The following is a 23,084-nucleotide window of genomic DNA, read 5'->3' on the forward strand; positions in this document are numbered from 1 at the left end:
TAAGAGTAGGCTGTATTGCCGCTGTCCAGGCGAAATTCCCATCAAAGCACACTGTATGACATATGGACGTCTTCATTAGCCCAGTCGGAGCAGTACAGTAGGATGTTTAATCCCATTTCATTTCATTTCTGTTTAAAATATTATAAGATAGAAAACCTTTATAGCGGACTGGATGACTTTGACTATTTTATTCAGGGCTCTTCATTGGCAGTTTTCAGAAAACAGCCACTTAATATTTAAACGAGCCACAACTACCATAAATCAATCTACTTTCAGCTCAATTTCAAGGAGTTAATTACTAATTATCGATTAAGAAGTCAATCAACTTGTTAGCTTATCCTGAACATCCATAGCTCTATGAGAATCCGGCAGGCTCTTTGAAGATCCAAATTATTAATGTATTTAATGTTTACTTTGATAATCCCGTAAATACATAACCATGCCTAATGGTATCTCAAATTATTTTCTATAATCAAGGAAATGCAAATGGTGCCAAGTGTCGATCCCATCACAGAATATTTTAATCATATTCCTTGTTGATTAAAATAATATTCACTGGGCAACAAAATATGTTGTGTGATAGCTTTTTCAATCTTTATGCGCTCATAATTATTAGCTATTAATAACCACCAATTAAACTTATTCATACATAATGATCTCCCTTGAAAATAAACTGAACAATTGTCAAGACTTTATTTTAAAATTTATATTTTCTTTGTTCAGTCCTTCTTTGACCATGCATTAAGTAGGTTACCAATTATTGCCATGTTAGGATGTAATGACTCCATACCGTATACAAGAATTATTAAAATAAAATTGAACCATATCTTAGTCCCAAAATGACCTAGGTTGTGTTGAGTGGACATTAAACCCCATTTCTCTCTGTCTCTTAAAATAATTATTGAAATAAAATTAAACCATATGGTAGTCCCAAAATGACCTAGTTTATGTTGAGTGTACATTAAACCCCATTTCTCTCTCTCTTAGAATAGTATTTGATGAAGCCTTCAAAGAAGTTTTATTTCTTGTTACCCCTGTATACATTTGAACAAAAAAAGTGTTTCAGAAGATGTTTTCATAACCATTAATTAAGAGAAATGAAATGCAACTCAGTTTCTGATGATTTGTATTATGGTTGTATGAGTTTCTTCTTTTAAATAAAGTGAACTGATTTAAGAGGGCGGATAAATTTTGTAACATCCGTTAGTATCACGTACCCAGCCTAATAATATCAGAATACTAGTATAAAAACAAGTCCTAAAGCTAAACTGGTGGAAATACTAGCAATCAATTTCCACATTTTCATTATTATCTTGCTATTCCTTTATTGATAGTTCTCATTAAAAATTAATTGAATTTCCTTTGCGCTAAACAATTTTCTCGCTTAAAAGTTAATTGGTTCCTGTACATAATCATTTTTATGATATTTGATTATGGTATAATAATATGTAACCCACGTTTTATTCTATATTAATAAATGGAAAACTTTAAAATCGGTAGAATTTGGGGTGACTTAGTAGATCTTTCCAAAGTAATTTAGCAGTAAAGCGAAAGTATGTGTAATATCACAGAGGGCATTATGTCAGTTGAGGGGTTGGATGGCCGAATGGTTAGCATGTGCGCGCTGTATCATGAGGTCTGTCATTGAGTCAACTTGCATGGTTTCAAATCCCCGGTTGTGCGTGACAAGGAGTAGCGTTGCCTGTCCATCCTCGTGGGTTTTCTCTGTTTTCTCCGGGTCCTCCGGTTTCCTCCCACTGCTAAAGACCCCTATGCGCACGCGAATTATTGAAATAAAATTAAACCATGTGTTAGTCCGAAGATGACCTAGTTTGTGTCGAGTTGACGTTAAACCCCATTTCAATCCCTCTATTATAGCAGTTGATTATTAAACATGTTAGTGACTGCCTTAGTACACAGGTTTTCATTCTGTCAACTTTATTTCAATCATTTTGCATGAGTGGGAACAAATTGGGTTGGATAGAACCTTGAAATAAAGTTACTGCTGAAATGGTATGTGTTGGTTTTAATCTAGTATTAGATTGACCTCTGTACAGACAAAATTGGCGACAATTGGTATCAGAATCTCTCAGCTAATTGGTGGGAGGTGTTGCAGTGAGGTTTGGGTGGTGGGAGGAGACAAGTTTGTAGGAAAACCTAGAGGGAAACAATTGGATAAAGAAGCATTTGGTATACATATAGATGAACTAGGTTGGGGAAGTCAATTATTGGTAAAAGACACATTATTGGTATCATGATTTCCGAACTAGGATGGGAGAAGGTGAGAAAAAATTAGTAGAAAGAGACACTAGTGGGAAATCAGATATGAAATATTCTTCTGCTGCACTAACAAGACAATAAAAAGTTTATGAGGTTGTTAAAGCAGTTGGAAATCAAATCAAAAAAGGGTACGCTGAAATACTGCTGTCTGGGCTAAATTCTCCCCCTCACCTTGCACAACCATATGTTAGTCTCAATATCATGTTATAATCTTCTAACAATAAAAGATATCATTTGTTATGCCTGAAATTTGTTCAGATTGAGACAAATTAGTATATTTATAGACTTTCAACAATATCTAAGAATTAATACTAGAGTTATTGCCCTTGATCATATTATAAAATCTTTCTTGCTATACTGTTCAACCTTGTGGGTTTCCTCTGGGTCCTTCAGTTTCCTCCCACTGCTAAAGACCCCTACACGCAAGCGAATTATTGAACTAAAAAATTAAACCATACGTTAGTCCTGAAATGACCTAGTTTGTATCGAGTGGGCGTTAAACTCCATTTCTCTATTCAAAAATAATTTTTCCTTCTTCTATATGATGCTCATTTTAGTTTAAAGCTTTAATGTACCAAAAAAAAAGGCTTATAAAAATTTAACTTACGTTTGGATTTAACCACAATAGGGACTTAAAGGAATAAATGATCTTTAAGTGGCATTTAGCGATTTGGAAACACATTAACAGAACACAATTTTTATGGTAAACAATCACTGTTTGTGTGATTAAACTGGTTAAACACATTTTATGTAAAGTAATTTAACAGCACAGGAAAAGTATGTGTAGGTAGCTCAGACTTTATCTAGAGAAGCTATTTATATTTTGATGGGCATAAATACGAAATTGTAACTAAAGATAAAATCCAAATTTTACTAGATATTTAAATTTTGATTGGCTAAGCACTAAAAACAATCTAATATTGACCAATTAAATTACTAAAATTTGGATTTTATTTTAGTTAAAATTTTGTGAAACAGGCCCCTGTAGTTTAAGATAGCCAAGGTGAGCATTATGTCATTGTCAATAGTAATAGATTGTTAGACATGTTTGTGATGGTCAATTTCTCATAAAAATCAATTTTATTTCAATCATTTTGCAAGAGTGGGAACAAATTGTGTTGGATTTAAACTTGAATACGTGCTTGAAATAAAGTTACTGCTTAAAGGGAATTTTCTCAAGCCTGTATTAGATTTTAACTTTTATTAAATTGACCTTTGTACATACAACATTGGTGACAATTTGGCATGAGAATCTCTGAACTAGGATGGGAGGGGATGGAGTGAGGGTTTGGGTGGTGGGAGGAGACATGTTAGTGGGGAAAAGACACAATTTTTAGATTAGTAAGACAAATGAATTTCAACAATATTAATGAATTACTTCCAGAGATAGTGTCCTTGATCATATTGTAGAATCTTGATGGTTATATACAAGGACATTCCTTTTTATAATCCTTTTTATTGACAGCAACATGTATGGTCTATCTTAGCTCCTGTCAGCAAAAGATTTAAAAAAATAAATATTAGATAAACTATTTAACAAGTATAAATATTTATTATCACAAAGTTTATCCATAAACACAACAAAGAAATTAGAGATAAATTAATAAAACAATACATTGATTTACACTGTACAATATAAAACATGACTAGTTGCTTGTAGTCACTCAAATTATGACTATTCAGATGGGTATTTGTACAATTTGATGATAAATAAATTTTATCTGAAATTTGACTATGTCTTCGACTGACTTTCATTAATTTCTACTTTGACATAGCCACTTTATTTCAATGATCATTTGAGGGCAGAAACTTTATTTTAATGATCATTTAAGGGCTGAAACTTTATTTTAATGTTCATTTAAGGGCTGAAACTTTATTTTAATTATCATTTAAGGGCTGAAACTTTATTTTAATGATCATTTAAGGGCTGAAACTTTATTTTAATGATCATTTAAGGGATAAAAATTTATTTTAATGATCATTTAAGGGAGGAAACTTTATTTTAATGATCATTTGAGGATTTTTCATCCCTTATGAACTACGATATTGTGATAGTGGAATCTCTAAAAGGAATGTCAGTCCAAAAGTTACATTACACAGATATGATGAATTGAAAATTTGGTAACATTTGTCATTTCCTGCAGATGATAAAGATAAATTAAAGATGCCTTCCCGCTTACAAATTGTGTGATTTTATAATATATTTGGACTAAAAACATACTTAAAACTAATTTATCTGTGAAAAGTTTACTTCAAATCCCCCTTATATCATATTATCAGATTAAACCATATGTTAATCCCAAAATGACCTAGTTTGTGTCAGTTGAAATTAAACTCTCTCTCTCTCTCGCTCCCTCTGAAATAACTACCCCATATAGTTCTGTTGGATTGTATCTTTAAATTGTATGACAAAAATCCTATTGATGACTGAGACATAAAAAGCGACAATTTAAACAAATGGAAAAAGTGAAAAAACATGTACAAGTATAAAAAATAAAACAAATTTATAAGCAAAACAACCAATTTGCAGCTAAAACACACTAACATTTGGAATTGAATGATTATTTTTATTTACGGCCTGTTTTGTGGAATATTCTGTAAGTTTTATGGCTGTGTTTATTGTATACACATGATAGAAATAATACGTATATTGTATATTGTTTGCGCGTAGTAGTGCGTGGTTAAATCTGGTAAGGCCCATCTTTAGGATATTTTGGGGGAGGGGGTGTGTTGTCATTGTACGTATAGTATTGAATTGACTGAATATAAATAAGGATAAGTTGGATTAAATTATGCAGGGTTATCATTTTAGGGGGCCACAGTTTTCTAGTGGTGAGATCCCTGTACTCCAGATAAGATTAACATGCGTTGAAATCTTGGCATGGGAGGTGGTACTTAGTTGTACTCCGTCGCATTAGCCCAGTTTAGGAGTAGGACGTTAAACCCCATTTCATTTCATTTCACTTAGTTGTACTGACAAGGATAGTGTTGTCTAATCATTAGGAGGGGGTGGAAAATAGGGGTCCACCCATTAACACATTGATATGTTTCAAAATTCTCACATTGCACGTTATAAGCGTATGTTTCAAAATTTTCACATTGCACGCACTAAGCGTATGTCTCAAAATTCTCACACTGCCCACATTAACCGTATATGTCTCAGAATTCTCAAATTGGCGCATTTACGGTATCGCTCAGAATTCTCACATTGCCCACATTAGCTGTATGTCTCAGAATTCTCAAATTCCACGCATTAACAATATGTGTCAAAATTCTCGCATTGCCCACATTAACAATATGTCTTAAAATTCTCACATTGCCCACATTAGCTGTATGTCTCAGAATTCTCAAATTGCACGCATTAACCGTATGGCTCAAAATTCCCACATTAGCTGTATGTCTCAAAATTCTCACATTGCACACATTAACTGTATGTCTCGACAGTGTCCATATTGTGTTAAGATGTCAAACACCATGCCTTCCTATTGTAGAAAAGAATTATTAACCGGAATAAGAAATAATTATGTACAGGCTGTATACAATTAACTCTTACATCTAAAATCAGAATAAAGAGAACATTTAAAGAAACTAAGGCCGCAGATGTCGAAATTGTGGCACTATTGTGTTAATTCCGCAGCATGCTGGCTACTTTGTAATGGTAGTACATTTTTACCGGTTGTATTTGAATGATTGATAACATCCATGTAAACGTTCTCCATTAATGGGTAAGAACTGTCATGGCCACTACCACTCGTTTTGAATGTCATCTTAGTAATGGGTTTGTTCTTTTGTTTACGACAGAAGAGTTTTCTCATCTCGTGTCGAAACCGCTGTCCTGTGATACAATACAGACAGAAATTGATGGAATGATTCGTATAGAACAAACAATAGCATATAAACTTGGTCAAGAAATTCACAGCTATATCATGATATGACTGAGATTTGGGTTTCAGTAGGGCGTGACAAGTGAAGGGCATGGTTGTAATGATCCAAACAAAAGATATCGTCAGTAGGGTTATGGCCAGTTTTCGATGATTGTTTCTCGTTTGTTGGTCATCTTTCGTCATGGTGCTTGTTAGAACTTGTCTATGTTTCAGGAGATTTATTATAATCAAAATGTTGAATATTAGCAACACTATAAATGGGAGAAATGTGTAGAGCATTAAATTTATCCAGGCAAATACTTTACAGACAAATGTCTTATATACATATCCTATGCACATTAAATGATCTGAACTCATTGATGATGTTGTTGATACCAACTCGGCCGTCCAGAATAAATGAGAATTCACCAAAATAAACACACTGGCAATCACAAACGTTCCAAATTTTGCCCGAGAAACACTGCACATAGTTCCAGCTTTTAATGGAAACCATACGGCTAAAAACCTTTCGATTGTAACAGCAACTATAATCCAGGCGGAAAAATGATTAAAGAAATACACTAAAAACATAATCCCTTTACACGCGGCATTGGATACATGCAGTAGTTCAAATCCTGTTAAAATCCGAATCCAGGTTTTAAAAGCACTGATATACAAGACTGACGTATCTGTGATTGCTAACGTTGCCAAATAAAAACATGTCGACGTCTGTCTCATTTCTCTTCGTAACATGACGACAAGGCTTAGTAGATTGCCGATAGTACCTCCAATTATTATCACAGGGAATAACCAAATCACTAAATTTAACGCTAATTGGTATTCATAAAAGTCCTTTAATAAATCTGCCAGAGGTGGAGAGGATTTAAGTTGAATCCATGATGAGGAGTCATTTGTCAGATTAGACATATTCATCAGTGGGTTGGTGGCATCCAAATCAGATACAGGATCAAGAAGAAGTTTCTCCGTTTCCACAATGTCATCTGAGACCGAAATGTTGAAGTAATCCGATGAAGTCATGATTTGGGTTTTTCAGATTGATTAGTATTATGTATTCATTGCTGGATATTTATTATAGAAAAACAACATGTTGTTTCTTCTTATGTTGACAATCTGCAAATAAATGTTGAAAAAAATATAAATGTCAAAAATATAAAATGAATTTATCTTGATCATTCTGATTAAAACACAGATCCTATTTCGTTTTGTTTTTTTATAGTTCAAAATTTCGTTTTGTTTTTTTATAGTTCAAAATTTCATTTTGTTTGTCTGTACTACACTAGGATCTTTTGGTTTTTAATTTAAGTACTTAGACTGTCAGTGGTTTATGTTTTTCCCGTAAAATTGTGCATCTCTGCCAAATTTGAAAAACAAGTCCCTAACCACTACAACTATTTTTTAAAAACTTTTGACTAATTTGAGAGATAATTTCGAGGATCTCTCCTCTCATCATTATAATATTTGAAGGAGGAAAAAAAAAAATTTCATCAATTTTTTTACCTAGAATGAGTTTGACCAATTTTTTTTTAATCGATCAATGATTTTATACTGAATTTTTGAAAATGTTTACTCAAAACAATTGAAAATTGATTATCAAGTTCATATACTTGTAATTTTATAAAGAATAAAGAAAAGCAGGCTTGGTTTTCTTTTGTGTCTGCAAGCTGTACTTAAATGTATCCATAATCTAATGTAATGTAGCGTAATCATACTCCCAAGAATAATGAAATTTTCTCTTGATTATCAAAGGTCTACATTGTTGAGATTGTTGGGTTTAATACAAGAGCTTATGACTGGCTGTATAAGATCGATATGATATGAGAAAGGGATTTGTTCAATTTGTTCTCTGATAAAGTAGTCAATAGATGGATAATCCTGTAATCAATATCACCAGTACAATGGCACCATTGTTAATTTTTTTAAATTTTAAAACGCCTGCGTTGAAATAGGTTTTGTGTATTATCTATATCCTAAGTAGAATAGCACCATGTATTTAAATTTTAAAACGCCTACTTTGAAATACGTTTCTGTATTATTGTCACCGCTGTTGGTCAACTCATCTGTCTGCCACCTCACAGAAAGTGCTTGTCGACCCCAGGTGGGGTCTCGACCCAGAGGTTGGGAACCCAGGCTCAAAAGGATGAAGTTGATCATGCATTTGACTTGAAATGTATACACTACAATGTTTGTGTTCCTGAGACTAAAGCGCCCATTACTTTTCAATGATTTCCGATATCTGAAGTTAACTGATTACAGATAAAGGTTTTGTTTATGTTCATGCTAGGAAAAGATAGAAGCCTATAAAATTTTTATTATTTCCAGTAATACTTATGGGAAGTTGGCTTTGTTCAGTTGTCTTTATTTCAGTTGTCTTTATTTCTAGTAATACTTATGGGATGTTGTCTTTGTTCAGTTGTCTAGTGTCTTCTAAATGCCCCCATTGTCTACAAAGAAATTAGAATGTGACCGCCTTTATGTACTTCTCGGAAAACTTACCTGCTGTGGGCATATGTTTCGTTCCTCTGAGATAGATGGAAACTGTACAGATCAGTCCGGATACGAAAAAAATAATGTATTGTGTAAATGAAATGCCTATGGGGGGATGACGGGAAGCCTGTGAAAAACAGATCATCCCTCAGATAATGAGGGATTGAATTGGAAATTGGAATCGTCTGTCTTTCTTTATCTCGGCATGCCATAAAATAATCCAGTCTTACTCTTAAGGGATATTTTGACGACAAAAGGAAAATATTTCCAATAACATAGACAACGTTTTTTAAAGGCTATATGCTACATATTTACTACATCATATCAGTGAATGCAAGTCATAGGGGCTTTATTTTAACTGACAGATGTCTAGTTGTTTGGATGGTATAAAAAACTGAGGCCCTGTGTATACATAGTGCTGCTGCCCAGGCAAAATTTCCCTCATGGCACATTGTATGGCGTATGCTCATCTTTTCATTTATTTTAACTGGTGAAAATTTAATCTAAAGATACAACTTTTCTCATTTATTATGTACATAGGTATTTACTTTCTTCCTGTCAGTATTAGGCTTGAAACCAACACCATTGTAGAAACCTATAGCTACTGTAATTCCGATTAAAATACGGTAATTGCATTCAATAGATGTGATTATAATAAGTGTACTCTAGCTTCAGGAAGCCTATTTATGTGGTTGTCAGTCAAGTTGTCTACACGTGCCTTACTAATTGTCAGTTGTCTTTTCAAATGTTTTAAAATTGTATTTTAAAAATCTTATTGTCATTAAAATATGTGGCCTTTTGATCCAGATGTGATACTCACAAGATTTATGTATGTCATCTCCTGTGGATAATTATTCATTATTTCTCGTTTAAAGATAGCCTGTGGCAAATTTATTTCTTAAAAGACATTTTCCTGTTTTGATGTCTCCAGCAGAGAGGGTTGGATGGCCGAATGGTTAGCACGTGCACGCTGTGTCATACGGTCTGTCATTGAGTCAACTGACGGGGTTTTGATTCCCTGCCTGGTTGTACGTGACAAGGAGTAGGGTCGCCTGTCCAACCTCGTGGGTCCTCCAGTTTCCTCCCACTGCTAAAGACCCCTACACGCAAGCAAATTATTGAAATAAAATTGAACCATTTGTTAGTCCCGAAATGACCTAGTTTGTGTTGAGTGGACGTTAAACCCCATTTCTCTCTCTCTCTATTTATGTAACTGCTCACTGATGTATTGAACCATGTGTTAGTCCCGAAATGACCTAGTTTGTGTCAAGTGGACGTTAAACCCCATTTCTCTCTCTCTATTTATGTAACTGCTCACTGATGTATTATACAACCAGTTCTAGACTATTAAACCATATAAGGACTATAAGGAAACCCTAACGAAACATCTATGTGTAGATTCGAGATTCGTCTGTATGGACTTAATTAGTTTTCTCGCTGCAAACAGCTTTACACAAGTCTTTAAACAAATAATTCTATAATGGGTATGCAACCGTATTCTGTATTTTTGATTAAAGTCAGCTCTAATTAGAGTTGACTAAACATGCTTCTCAGACTGTTTGATGTCATTTAACACATTGTTCAGCATCCATTCTATTTGTTTTAGGGAAATTGATATGGCAGAATGGTTATAACATACTTTGTTCTTGAACTCCACAAATATCGATGACTTTCTTGACGGTTTCCATTTTTGTTGTCATAGAAAAAGACATTTTGACAATCATTGATTTTGATCTTTTAAGATTTCATTTGAAACCTAATGCTTTTATTCAAGGCCAAGTGTCTACAATAGTAACTTTTCTTACTAATTTTCAATTATCTGCGATGATGCTTAATGTTTCAAATTGTTCAGATTCATCATACTAATTGGCAGATCTCTGCAATTATTCTGGAATTAAATGCTGATATGTTTCATATTCTTCAAATTCATCATACTAATTAGCAGATCTCAGCAATCATTCCAGAATTAAATGCTGATATTATTTACCAAATATTCTGGAAGGTTAGACCATTAAATAGGAGCATAATGAACATGTGACATCGTCATACTACCAAAAAAGCTATGGATCCATAGATATTTCTGTGTTGATATGACGCTGGTTCATATGTAGGTTCGTTCCCTGTGTTGTCTGGGAGAAATTTCCTCAGAGAATTTTCCAGCATGGTTAATTCCTCTTATCAGAAATGTCCATCATAGCACACTGTAGTCTTCATTAGCTGGTTGGTGCAGAAAAATTACATACTAAACTTACACTGTCAATCTACAATTAGCTCCGTTTAAAAACAGTCACTAAGCTAGTTGACTGACATTTGAAATCATAAATCAACAATTTTAGTCGAAAATACTAAGTACATTTTGAGAATTTTGAGAAGTATATATTCTGCTTTTATTTAATTATATTGAAAAGGTTTAATTTTTGTGGGGGGTTGGATGGCTGAATGGTTAGCATGCGCGCGCTGTATCATAAAGTCTGTCATTGAGTCGACTGGTGTGGTTTCGAATCCCCGGTTGTACGTGACAAGGAGAAGGGTCGCCTGTCCAACCTCGTGGGTTTTCTCCGGGTCCTCCGGTTTCCTCCCACTGCTAAAGACCCCTATGCGCAAGCGAATTATTGAAATAAAATTATACCATATGTTAGTCCCGAAATGACCTAGTGGATGTTAAACCCCATTTCTCTCTCTCTCTCTCTTTTAATTTTTGTATAAAAGATGTGAACCGGAGTAGGACCACATTACAAAACAGTATTCTGATTGTTGGATATGGCAGTCATTTAGAGCAGGGATCTATTCTCGAAGTAGAGTAATTAGTTGTCTGTGTGCAGAATGGAAAAGTTAGACATGGAACATTTTGTAGCAAGACAAAGAGTAATTGTTTTCATTATAGATGTTTGTTCTTATGAAACATATGATAAACAGAAATGGTCTATGAAAATTTCTGGTCAACAGTCAATTAACTGCCTGTCAAAGATGAGAAATTCATAAAAATAAAATAAATGTAGCCAATTATCACAAAATGCAATGAATATGGTAAATTGCATTCTCGGAAAGTTGATTAAGATGTAATAGACTTTCAGAAAGTTTGTAGAGTCAACACTATAGCATTTACTTTAACGGAAAAGTAATCAACTGCAAAAAGATATTTAATTTTTTATACACCAATGCAAGGTTTGGCCAGCTTTCATCGTAATAATCTAGAGACGGTTTTGTTGAAAATGAAGTAGACCAAATTGAATTGGAAAGCAGAAAGGAAATGTTATTGAAGAAAATGATCAGGTTTATATGTGGTTTAATAAAGTAAGTTACATGAATAATTTTACAAGAAATATCAAAGGTTGGCACAACTTTTTTTTCCAGCACACGAAACCCAGAGCTCATCTTAAAAAATCAAAAAAGAATCTCCCAACTTCCTTTATCTGGAAAACATATGCCACCTGGGCAACATTGAGGATAGGAGTAAATGAAATGAAATGAAATGGGGTTAAACATCCTACTGTTCTGCTCCGAATTGGGCTAATGAAGACGGGCAGACGCCATACAGTGTGCTATGAGGGAAATTTTGCCCGATCAGCGACCCTACGGCCTACTCTTATATCGAATTCCAACTGTCAAGAGATCTTTTACATGCACGCCAATGTGTACACGGGACCTCGTTTTTTCGTCCCATCTGAATGACTAGACAGCTGTCCTCGTCAGACCCTCCGTCCTGTATCACTGACAAGGGGGAGCCAGCGTCTTACCCACTAAGCCACCATGACCCCCCCACCCCCACTGAGGATTGGAGTAAGTGTGATTTTTGATCAAACAGCAGTTGGCACCTGAGTAAAATCTCTATCAAAGTTTTGGCCAATTCTGACACACACACACACACACACACACACACACACACACACTTAAAAATGTTGCTCAACCCATTTTCAAGCATTTGAAAATATAATTAACAAGTAAAGAAAGATCTTCAACCAAATTCTGTATTTCAAAATACAAATTAGCATATAAATGGCAAAACAATTTTTCAAGGTCTTTTCTGCAAGAAACGAAGATCTAATGATCTTCTAAAAGACTTAACAGTAAAGTGTTTATCATTTGCCAATCGTTATTGATTTTTATCTGATAACCAGAGATATTTGTACACGATTAATGTTATCTAATGAGTATAGTCCAGTGGACAATAATTATTTCAGGTTTAGCAAGTTCACGTCTTTGAGTGATGTGTTGTCAATACAAGTAGAGTGTTAATTAGATTTCAAGAGTGCTAACGCAATAAATAAAACTGTGCCAAGGGCCTGAAAAAATATTTATTTTCCTTATATTCACATGCTCGAATTGATCGTTGATCATTTGCGTTTGCTGTTTAATCAATTAACACCATTTATCACATACCAGACGGTAATAAAATATTGTGGAGACACATAACAAACATTCTTAATGTTTTCCCTGTGAAGCGTAATTCAGATATGTAGTAATGAGACAAGAAGAAGTCCAATTGGGAAGCAAATCCTGTCAAAAGGTGTGGAGGTTGTCATGAGGTCTTTTTGCTTGGTTGTAAAACTTAAAGAAATATTAATCCTATTCAGCCCCCGATTAACCATTCATTAAAGAAATTAAGCTCATGATTGGGAGACCGAGGGTAGGAGGGGTTTTATCAGTCTCAGATAACATGGGACCACCATGATCTTTTGGGAGCCATGGTGGCTCAGTGGGTGAGCCATGGCTCAATAACCTGGAGGACGTGGAGGTCCCATGTTTGATCTCTGCATTAGCCCAACCAGAGCAGAACCGTTGGACGTTAAACCCATTTTCAGTTCAGTTCAGTGCTAAAAGTCTTAATCCATTCTGATCTTTTGAAGTACCAGTATATAAAAAAAAGTACAGCTGCACAAAATTTCTAGAAGTGCACACCTCCACTATTTTCTAGAAGTTCATGATTCAGATTTTTCCTTTAAAAATATGACACTTAATGCAAAGTAATTAAGCTTTAGGCAGTTCAGTTGCAGGATTTGGGTAGTTTTTAAACTAGAAATAACACAAATTGTTTGTTTATTACAACCATTACCTGAAGCCATGCTTAAAGTTCAATATATTTTGTGAACATAACAATTTAAAGGAAATTAAATGGAACTAATACATGCTATGCATCCTCTGGAAAGACAAAGTAGTCTTAAATTGCAGTAAATATATATAGTAATTATTATGGCTTATAACATCTGCATTCTTTAAAAGCATGTCGGTCAATAAACTATAAACTTACATTTTAAAATACAGTAAGTATTAATAAACATTATTTAATGTCAGTTTTCCATTAAAGAATGTGTTTTGGAGATTTTCAACCAATATAAACATTTGAAAATGAATTAAATGACATCAAATTAAAAAAAATCCTTTTTTACAAGCTGATCAAGTCCTTCCGGGCTCTTGTTTTAATCGTATTTGCCAATCTTGGCTGACTAACAGTTAAATTATTGCTGGGAAATTACCTGACAGGAAATTTTCTTGTCACACAAAGTAGAAGTGCAAAGAATTAAAAATTAAAAGACAATAAATACAGTACAGTTAATTTTATAGTATTAAAAACACTAGTAGCCACATTAAGTGAGTATAATATGCTGGCTTGCTAGCCTGATGTTCGCAGGTTCGCCCCCTGTTTTAGCTGAGAAAGTTTATCAAGATTTTCCGGCATGGTTTCCCCTTGTCAGTGGTGCAGGATGGAGACACAAGGGCCACTGTCTAGTCTTTCGGATGGGATGAAAAACCCCAATTCATCCAAGGTTTAGTGAAATAGAAGTGACCGGCTGGCAGAATTTTAAATTGTAAGCCCTGCATCAGAGCATTAAAACCTCTTGAACTAGTTATATATCGGTGAAATCAGAGCACGAAGAGAATAGTGACATTGATCATAACTAATGGGTTAATTTCCAATGAGTTAATTCTAAAAGCTATCAAGAGATGATGTAAACAATACCTTTTAGTAGTTTTAAGAGTGTAATCCATTTACTTAAAAGCTCTGTAGCCGAAGACAATTTAACAAGGTTTGAATAGGAAATTGAAATTAGACTTGTTTTAACAAGAACAAAAGTTGTCACTTGGCTAAAACAGGTTTGTTAGTTCATTAGGTGTATTTGTTCACTTCATTGGACAAATTGACAAAGATAGTTACCTGATGAGCTTTTAGATTCCTTCCTGATCAGAAATTACACTTTCCGCCACAATTAATATCAAGCTTAACCACATGTACCTTATTTAATGCGATACGTCAAGTCCTTAGAATTGTTGTCCTCATTAGCGTAATAGTTGCTCATTTGCAACATTGATCTGGATTATAGACTATTCACCTCAAATGTTACTGTCTACTCTGATTTCGATTTCACACTGCCAGGGGATCTGTAAATTCTGCCAGTGGTGTACACAGGATCTTAATGCTCTTATTATGTTTAACGTTAAGGGTCAAGGTTACCCATGGACGCAAAAGTACGGTTTGCAGCGAGAGTTAATTGTCTTGAGTTGAGAACCCAAAGTGGTTCTATGAATATGGCGTAAGCTTCTTAACAAATGGCCTCTCTGTGTTGATCAAGAAAGTTCTGTAGCACTGTCGAAACTGGAGATAGTGCATGACAGGGGAGGGGGCAGGAAGTGTCTAGTTGTTTGGATGGAACAAAAACCCAAAGTCTTGTTTATACTATTAGCAGTATGTTAAAGATCCCTTGACACTGGGAAATTGAAAGTAGGCTATAGTACCGTTATCAGGACTGTTGTGGGAGGGGGTGGGAACAATCTGATTATAATACAGATCTATATTTCGTTTAGTTTTTTTTTATACTTTCGATGGCCTACACTACATGAAGATCTGACCGGTTGTTTTGGGAGGTCGCATCAGAGGTCATACGAGGGGCTTTTGACCCTATGACATCAGACATTTGATTAATCAATCATCATTGATGTTTCTAGTGGATTAACCACAGTTCTGTGCACCTCATGCTAAAAACTTGCCGTAACAAACTGTTCTCATTGGCTAATCCCTCACATCAACCAGAACGAGGGTTATTTATAATAACTCTTCCAGATCCTAGTGAAGTAAAGACAAGTAAAACAAAATTTTGAACTATAAAAAAACGAAACGAAATAGGATCTGCGTTTTAATCAGATTGGGGTGAGAATTATTTATCTCATAGCATTAGCCAGGTAGGTGCAGATATGTGTTTGTTTAGTGAAAGTTTGATGTACTTCTAACCCAATGTCAAGCAGTCAGACACAATGACAACGTACTTCTGTTTAATTGTACAAGAGATGTCACACGTCTTTGTTTGATGGATTAACATTAAAATGCTTTAAAGGTTTCAGTACTCATAGTCGGTTTTTTTAGGGTGGTTCAACCATATCAAATATTAACTAGTTTGCATGATGTTTATACAACACATTGGTTATATGTATACTAGTTAACTTGCACCTTAATGTAACTCACGTAAGACAAATAAAATGCAAATTTATGTTAACTTGAAGTTTTTTGTTGATCATGTTATATTAGAAAGTGCTTCATCAGATGTATTTTAATTCTGCTTACATGTATATAATAGATTGGTTTGGTATTCGCTTGTAACAGGGTATTTGAAAGTTGTTTAAGTCAACAGACTAATTTGCCTTTTAGATCTTACACCATTTTCTGGGAGGAAAAATCGAGTTGCTCTTTTTTTTTAAAAATGGAGATACTACCGTGTGACACAAAAAAAAGGGTTCATCACCTAAACTTGGTCGACGAAGAGGGGTCGTCAGGGACCTCCAGTGGTTCCAGCAGGATGGTGCCAACCCCCACACCTCAAACGAATCATTGGCATGGCTACAGCAGCGTTTCCCTGACCGACTGATCAGCCGCAGGTGTGACCCGGAGTGGTCGCCGCATTCACTGGACTTGAACGCCCCAGATTTTTATCTGTGGGAATACCTTAAGGACAGGGTGTATGGCAACAACCCCCAGACTATCCCTGATCTGAAGGCAGCAATCACCGCATCAATAAAAGCGATCCCAAGGGAAGAATGTGGGAGGGTCATCGAGAACTTTGGCTTGCCCGCCGGATCCAAATGTGCTTGCAGCACCGGGGAGCTCATTTAGAGCATATTTTTTGAGTGCCAGTTAAACAAAGATTTTTTGTGGTACAGACTTGAAACTTTGGAGATGTCTGCTACATAGACTTAACCTAATGTAGCTGAATTTTCGTGTTAATCGAAATAAAATTTTGGAAGTTATTCGATTTTTATTGATGAACGTTTTTTTTGTGTCACCCTGTATTACACCGTTTCCTGGGTGATAAAATCTAGTAGCTGAATTTTTGTGTTAATCGAAATAAAATTTTGGAAGTTATTCGATTTTTATTGATGAACGTTTTTTTTGTGTCACCCTGTATTACACCGTTTCCTGGGTGATAAAATCTAGTTTAAAAAAACAACAAAAAAAACCCCATCTCCCACATGAGGCTATGTATCAAAATACTAAAGAACTAAAAACGTCTCCCATATGAGGTTGTATATGAAGATACCAAAGAACTATAAACATCTTCCACACGAGGCCAGTATCATCAAGATCCTAAAGATCTGAAAATATCTTTCAAGATACTAAAATACTAAAAATCACATTGGTTTGGCCTAAGTGGTTGCTACTTCAAAATTTCTACCCCAACAAGACCATAAATGACCAGAGTTGGCATCATTTAGGTGTTCTGTTACAGAACTGATATATGCCCTTTGTGAATTGCAATAGTTTGAATTCTTCAATAGAAGAAGCAGTTATTCAGTGTGGTTATAGTTTTGATATAAAGTCCTGACAAGTTTGACAAGTTAAGTTGCAGGAGTACAATTTACTGATGAAAAATAGTTTCTGTTAACCAGACCTATTCTGTCTGTAGGGTCTAGGAATGTTGGTCTTTGAATCGTTATTTGACCAAGACTACGATCTCAAGAATTTGGCCCGACATGCCATAATTACGCATGTCTAAATATTGATTATCCACTGAAAAAAAAATGATATATAATGCAGATACTTAAAGTTTATAATTACTTTTATGAAAAGTTCCAGTACCCCCCCAATAAATTCTTAGTTGCATTTGACAGTTCATCCAGCAGACTTATTAATCATGTGATATTTTTATGTGTACGTGTAGTTGAAAACGAAATTGCGGTAATGTTGTTGATTCAGAAAAGCTATTTGGAAGATTTGTCCAGTTGAATGTACAAACTCCTGCAAGTGAAAATTATCGAAAGTTATGAAAAGTCATAATAAATCTGTTTTTTTAAAGTGGAATTACTTCCCTTTGAAAATACTATAATGTATGGTCTGGGTGTTCAAGACTAGATGAAAAGTGATGGATGAGAAAATATATAAGAAGATTTGGAACCAGTGAGTTTAGTGATGTTTTATTGATAGAAGTACCAATGAGGTCCACACACAAATATTTGACGAGTTTACTTTGGATAAGAAGCAGAGTGTGTAAATCTCTCATAAGAAGTTTGATTAAATTTGAAGTGAAATTAAATGTCTAGCATAAATGATTATTCCTGGCCACTTCTGACTTTTTTTTCCATTTACGTCTTCTATTACAAGATATGTTCCATCAAAAAACAGAACTACACGTAGGTGGAACTAATACTTATTCGATTTACGTAGCCTTACGGCATTTACTCAGACTTGTCCATGACTTCTACGAAAGAAAAGCAAATTATCCTTAGAATAAGAAAAAGTTCAATGACTCTTTCAATATTTACTTACAAAACGGGAGACATTTTGTTAACTTTACTCCACAAATACTTACCAGCTTGATAGATTGAAAATTAAATAAAGTTTCTTGCTATGGAGTATTTACATTAGTTTTTTTTTTTCAATGAACAGTAGAAAAGTAAAAATATGTGAAAATTGTTACTTTTTATTTGAAGAATACAATAAATGTAGGAGACTCATGAGTTATATGTGAAATAGCCATAAAACACTTACAAATGGATGTCTTTGGATTAAAAACATATCGGCGACTTTAGGTACAGACACCCTCATTTGAGATATAATAATGAGGCTATTATGCCCAACAAACCAAAAACTACAACCTTTCATGATTTCTATTGTGAGCAATGTCCAGAACGCTTCATTTGTTAATGATTTAAGCAGTACACTTGATTGAGTCATGGTTGTCATTTGCTCAATTTTGTCAGTCAAATGATAGGCAAGGCTTGAAATGTCTGACTGAACAATTTGTCTGTTATTCATTTGGCATGTCAGAAAATTTCAATTTTTGACTTAATTACTTTAACCCAATTTTTTGTGTTTTATTGTTAAAAGGGGGCTATATCCCTTACATGTAAAAAAAATAAATCTAAAGGAAGCGAAATGGGGTTTAACGTGCACTCGACACAAACTAGGTCATTTTGGGAATAACATGGTTCAGTTTTATTTCAGTAATTCGCTTGCGTGTAGGGGTCTTTTTTATCCATGGAGGACCTGGAGAAAACTAACGAGGTTGGACAGATGATCCTACTCCTTGTCACGTACAAGCAAGGAATCGGAACCACACCACTTGACTCAAACGACAGACATTCTGATCCAGCATGGACGCGTTAACCATTCAGACACTCAATCCCCCGCATTGCACATAGAACAGATTTTCAAATATTAAAGCAACTGTCCGTCTTTTGAAGTGATTTTGAATCCCCAACATACTACTAAGTTGACTCTCTGAAAGGAATATTAGTCCAAAATAGCTTCAGTTTCATTCAATATTTACAACAATGTTGCACTAAAAATTTCACATCACTTAGCTGCTGAATGATGTGAAATTTTCAATGCATCATTGTTGTAATGCATCATCTACAGATTGAAAACAAGCTAGCACCCCCTATAAATTTTGGTTAAATTCTATAGATGTACCTTGTCTGCGATATCACCATAAATATCACCCTAGGTGGAAGTGCACGTACCAATACAATATACCTCTTTTTAATCCGTTTTAATCCCAAGCTGGAAGATTATCTACCATTGATATTTTGGTTTTGTTATCTTAATTAAATATATAATTATCGAGGAATTATTTTAGAATAGTAATCATATAAACTTTACTTTCGACTATTTATATTTCCATTATTATGTGTGGAATATGAAGCAGTGGAAAGTTTGCGGAGTTTCAACTTCCAAGGAATCTTTTAAGTACCCTACCAATTTGTAAACAGGACTTGTTTCCTTTTCGTACTATCCAAAGAATTAATTTTATACATGCTTTTCTTGCGCACTGCACAGGTACTTCCCCCAACCACAGAGAACATGGCTTGAAAAATCTTAATGTTTCTTCCTTTGACATTTATAAATCTTCATGTGTTTGCATGCATGCACAAGGAACAATACAAACTAAACAAACTTAAAACTTTTGGCAACGTTTTGATTCGACATTTAATCAGATCATCTAATCATCAATTGGCGAGATTGAATAAATATGGCATAGGGCTCCGACTGGAATTCAAACAGAGGCCCTTACATCAAAATGATTACAAATGATCTAGCATCTTTTAATTTTTTTTGAAAATATAATTATCATTAACTGTGACGTTCAACAAATCTACCCGTCAATGCAGTAATTATTTGTTGTAAATGTGTTTATGAAACAACAATACATAACACTTTTTTTTTCTGTTAAAACAGTTTAGGCGGGAACTACATGTTTTTATTCATCCCAGTCAATTACCCCTTTAAACTCTCCTTGATTTTTCAAGTTATCAGATAATTATATATTTTTTATTTTACTACAAACAATCTAGGAAGAAGAAAAAACAGTTTTCACATGCATGTGTGAATTACTTAATGACTGTTTTTTGGATAGAGGGCAATAATAGGATTTAATAATTTGTTTTCGAGTCTTATAAGAGTAATTTTACCTAAAGGCGTAAAGAGCAAAGAGCTGTGAAGGTTAATCGAATTCAATTACTAGGTGTCTGGGCAAAATTTTCACATTTTTTTTTCACTGATCTTTAAGTTGAATATTACAATAAAAGGATTAAATAATCTGTTTGGACCTCAAGGGAATAACATAATCGCTGGTTAATTGAAAATAGATTGCAACTCATTGAAAAGTATTATGTTCATAGAAAATATTGTGGAAATGCGGACTAAGATTTTGTAGATACGGCATATTAATTGAACAAAAAAATTAATTTAAAAACTTTTTGAAAGCTTGTAAAAATAAAAATTTAAACAAAGTTTATCATATTGTTTAATTATATAAGTATATTAATTGGTAATTCTGTTTTTAATTTAAAATAAAATTATGAAAAAAAAAGTTTTGAAAGAAAGTTAAATTGCCTAATATGTTTGTTTTGCAAACTTACCTTTAAGTTGAAATAAATATGTTAAAAGTTCCATATAATGGTGTTGAAAAACAGAAAATATACCATTTATGTTGCACCCGCTAGCAACAGGGAGATTCGTATTGCCCTTTCTGCTGATATGAACATAGTTATTGAAGATGGTGCTGAGAACATTGACGGCTGTCGAAATCTACCTTGTGAAAGTTTCCGACCCTTACCAATCAATAAACGACTAGCAATAACAAACGACACTGTTAAGACTATACTGCGTGGGCAGTCAGTTTGCCTGTCACTCTTAATTTTCTCTATAGCTTTCATTGATCATTTTTATGCAAATATTTTAACTTCAAAAGAGTACTGACGGTTTAAATTAAACTCCTTTTTTGTGGGGATTAATTCAAGGTCTTTAAGTTTAATTAAACGGCAACAGGTCTTTATTTGATTAGTGTTGTCAGATTTACAAATGTCTTGTTTGCGTTTTCTTTTTACATTTAAAAGATTTGTGACACTATCATTGTAGGGGTCCATTTGTCTTAGAGTGTTCTGTAGAATGTCATTATATCAACCAAATTACTTTTCTTTATTAATTTAAAGGACTGCAAGACAAACTTTCATTTCATAGATGATTAAACGTGCATTATGCAAGAGCTAAATCTGCCGATTGCAACACTTAAACTTATCAATACAACAAGCTATTTAAAATTGTTAATTAGTTGATAGTGTCAATGCTAATCAATGTTGATAATATTATCCTAAGTAAAGATTATTGGATTTGGGACTTCATTATTCTCACTTCATTAAATTTATTCTAATTATCAATTTATCATCCAATTTATGATGTTGGCTATAGGTATATATGTGAGCGATTATGTTGTTTGTAAAATCAAATTAAACCACTTCCTGATATTTTTGCGTTATGTTAATGTATTCTTAATGATTGTAAAAAATGCAGAATAAATATTCTGAAATTTAACTAAAAATTAAAAGAAAAGGGATAATATAAGTTTTTATTAATGTCAGCAAATTTGAAGTTCGAAATATTTGCAGGCCTATATTTTTTTTTACTTTTTGGAATTGACTTTAATTTGTTATACTGACAGTAGGCCCTGTAATTATATATAAAGATTGTAACATTGATTGATGTACCATGCCAGTGAAAATTTATACTGAAATTGATATCTGGAGAAGATATTTATTAATAATTGGAGATTAGAGGCGTTGGATGGCTGAATGGTTAGTGTGTGCGAGTTGTATCATATAGACTGTCATTGAGTCGACTGGCGGGGTTTCAATTCACAGCTTGTACAAGACAAGGAGTAGGGTCACCTGTCCAACCTCATGGGTTTTCTCCGGGTCCTCCAGTTTCCTCCCACTGCTAAAGACCCCTACGCGCAAGTGAATTATTGAAATAAAATTGAACCATATATGTTAGTCCCAAAATGACCTAGTTTGTGTTGAGTGGACATTAAACCCCATTTTTCTCTCTCTCTCTCTCTCTCTCTTTCTCTCTCTCTCTCTCTCTCTCTCTCTGTGGAGAATAAATGATTTATTTTAATACTTCCAATTAGGAAACAGATATTTAGATAAGATCAAGAACATGTCACTCAGTACAACAAACTCACTTTTGATGAAAGATTTACAATCTGTTCTGAATGAAAAAAATACGTAAATCCATATGACAAATAAAGACAAAATCGAAAGACAGTCATATATCTCTCCAACTAAGAAGTAGTTAATTGTTTGATGTCTTGCATATTTGCGTCTAATTGGGATGGAAAAAAACCCATCCGATTCCTCTGCTCTATAGATCATATGATTGCAGAAAAAATGTTGGTAATTGGTCGTTTAAAAATTCGTATGAAGATAATATCTCCTTTGGGAATAGTAATTTGTAATAGATTGTTTTAAAATAAATATCGAAAAGTATAGGTTAATTGTTTGCTTTTGAGCATTGAGCATCATTTCTTGATTATTAATTGAAATTGTATGTTTGATTAAATATATTTGTACAAGTGAGGAATTGATTTTAGGTACCACATAAAATATTCATTTGCATTTTCAAGTGAAATTGTAAAATTGATTTTAACTTAAATTTGATATATGATATGATAA

General features: G+C 33.9%; 2 protein-coding genes across 10 annotated transcripts in view; one reads left to right on the forward strand and one right to left on the reverse strand.

The window, feature by feature from the left end:
* Positions 1–23,084, forward strand: part of LOC126819279 (transient receptor potential cation channel subfamily M member 3) — a 194,069-nt gene that overhangs the window by 144,784 nt on the left and 26,201 nt on the right. The gene's annotated exons all lie outside the window — the stretch shown is intronic.
* Positions 3,972–21,216, reverse strand: LOC126819305 (growth hormone secretagogue receptor type 1). The gene is made up of 2 exons (XM_050547288.2): positions 20,994–21,216; positions 3,972–7,274 (listed from the first exon to the last, which is right to left on the reverse strand). Exon 2 carries the CDS (start codon positions 7,179–7,181, stop codon positions 5,898–5,900), a length of 1,284 nt encoding a protein of 427 aa, XP_050403245.1. The 5' UTR covers positions 7,182–7,274; positions 20,994–21,216; the 3' UTR covers positions 3,972–5,897.

Source organism: Patella vulgata, chromosome 4 (assembly GCF_932274485.2).
Source record: "Patella vulgata chromosome 4, xgPatVulg1.2, whole genome shotgun sequence".
Lineage (NCBI taxonomy): Eukaryota > Metazoa > Mollusca > Gastropoda > Patellidae > Patella > Patella vulgata.

What these genes read in the sequence shown, in the direction of transcription:
- LOC126819305 (XM_050547288.2), bottom strand. Translation starts at nt 7,181, where the DNA reads ATGACTTCATCGGATTACTTCAACATTTCGGTCTCAGATGACATTGTG.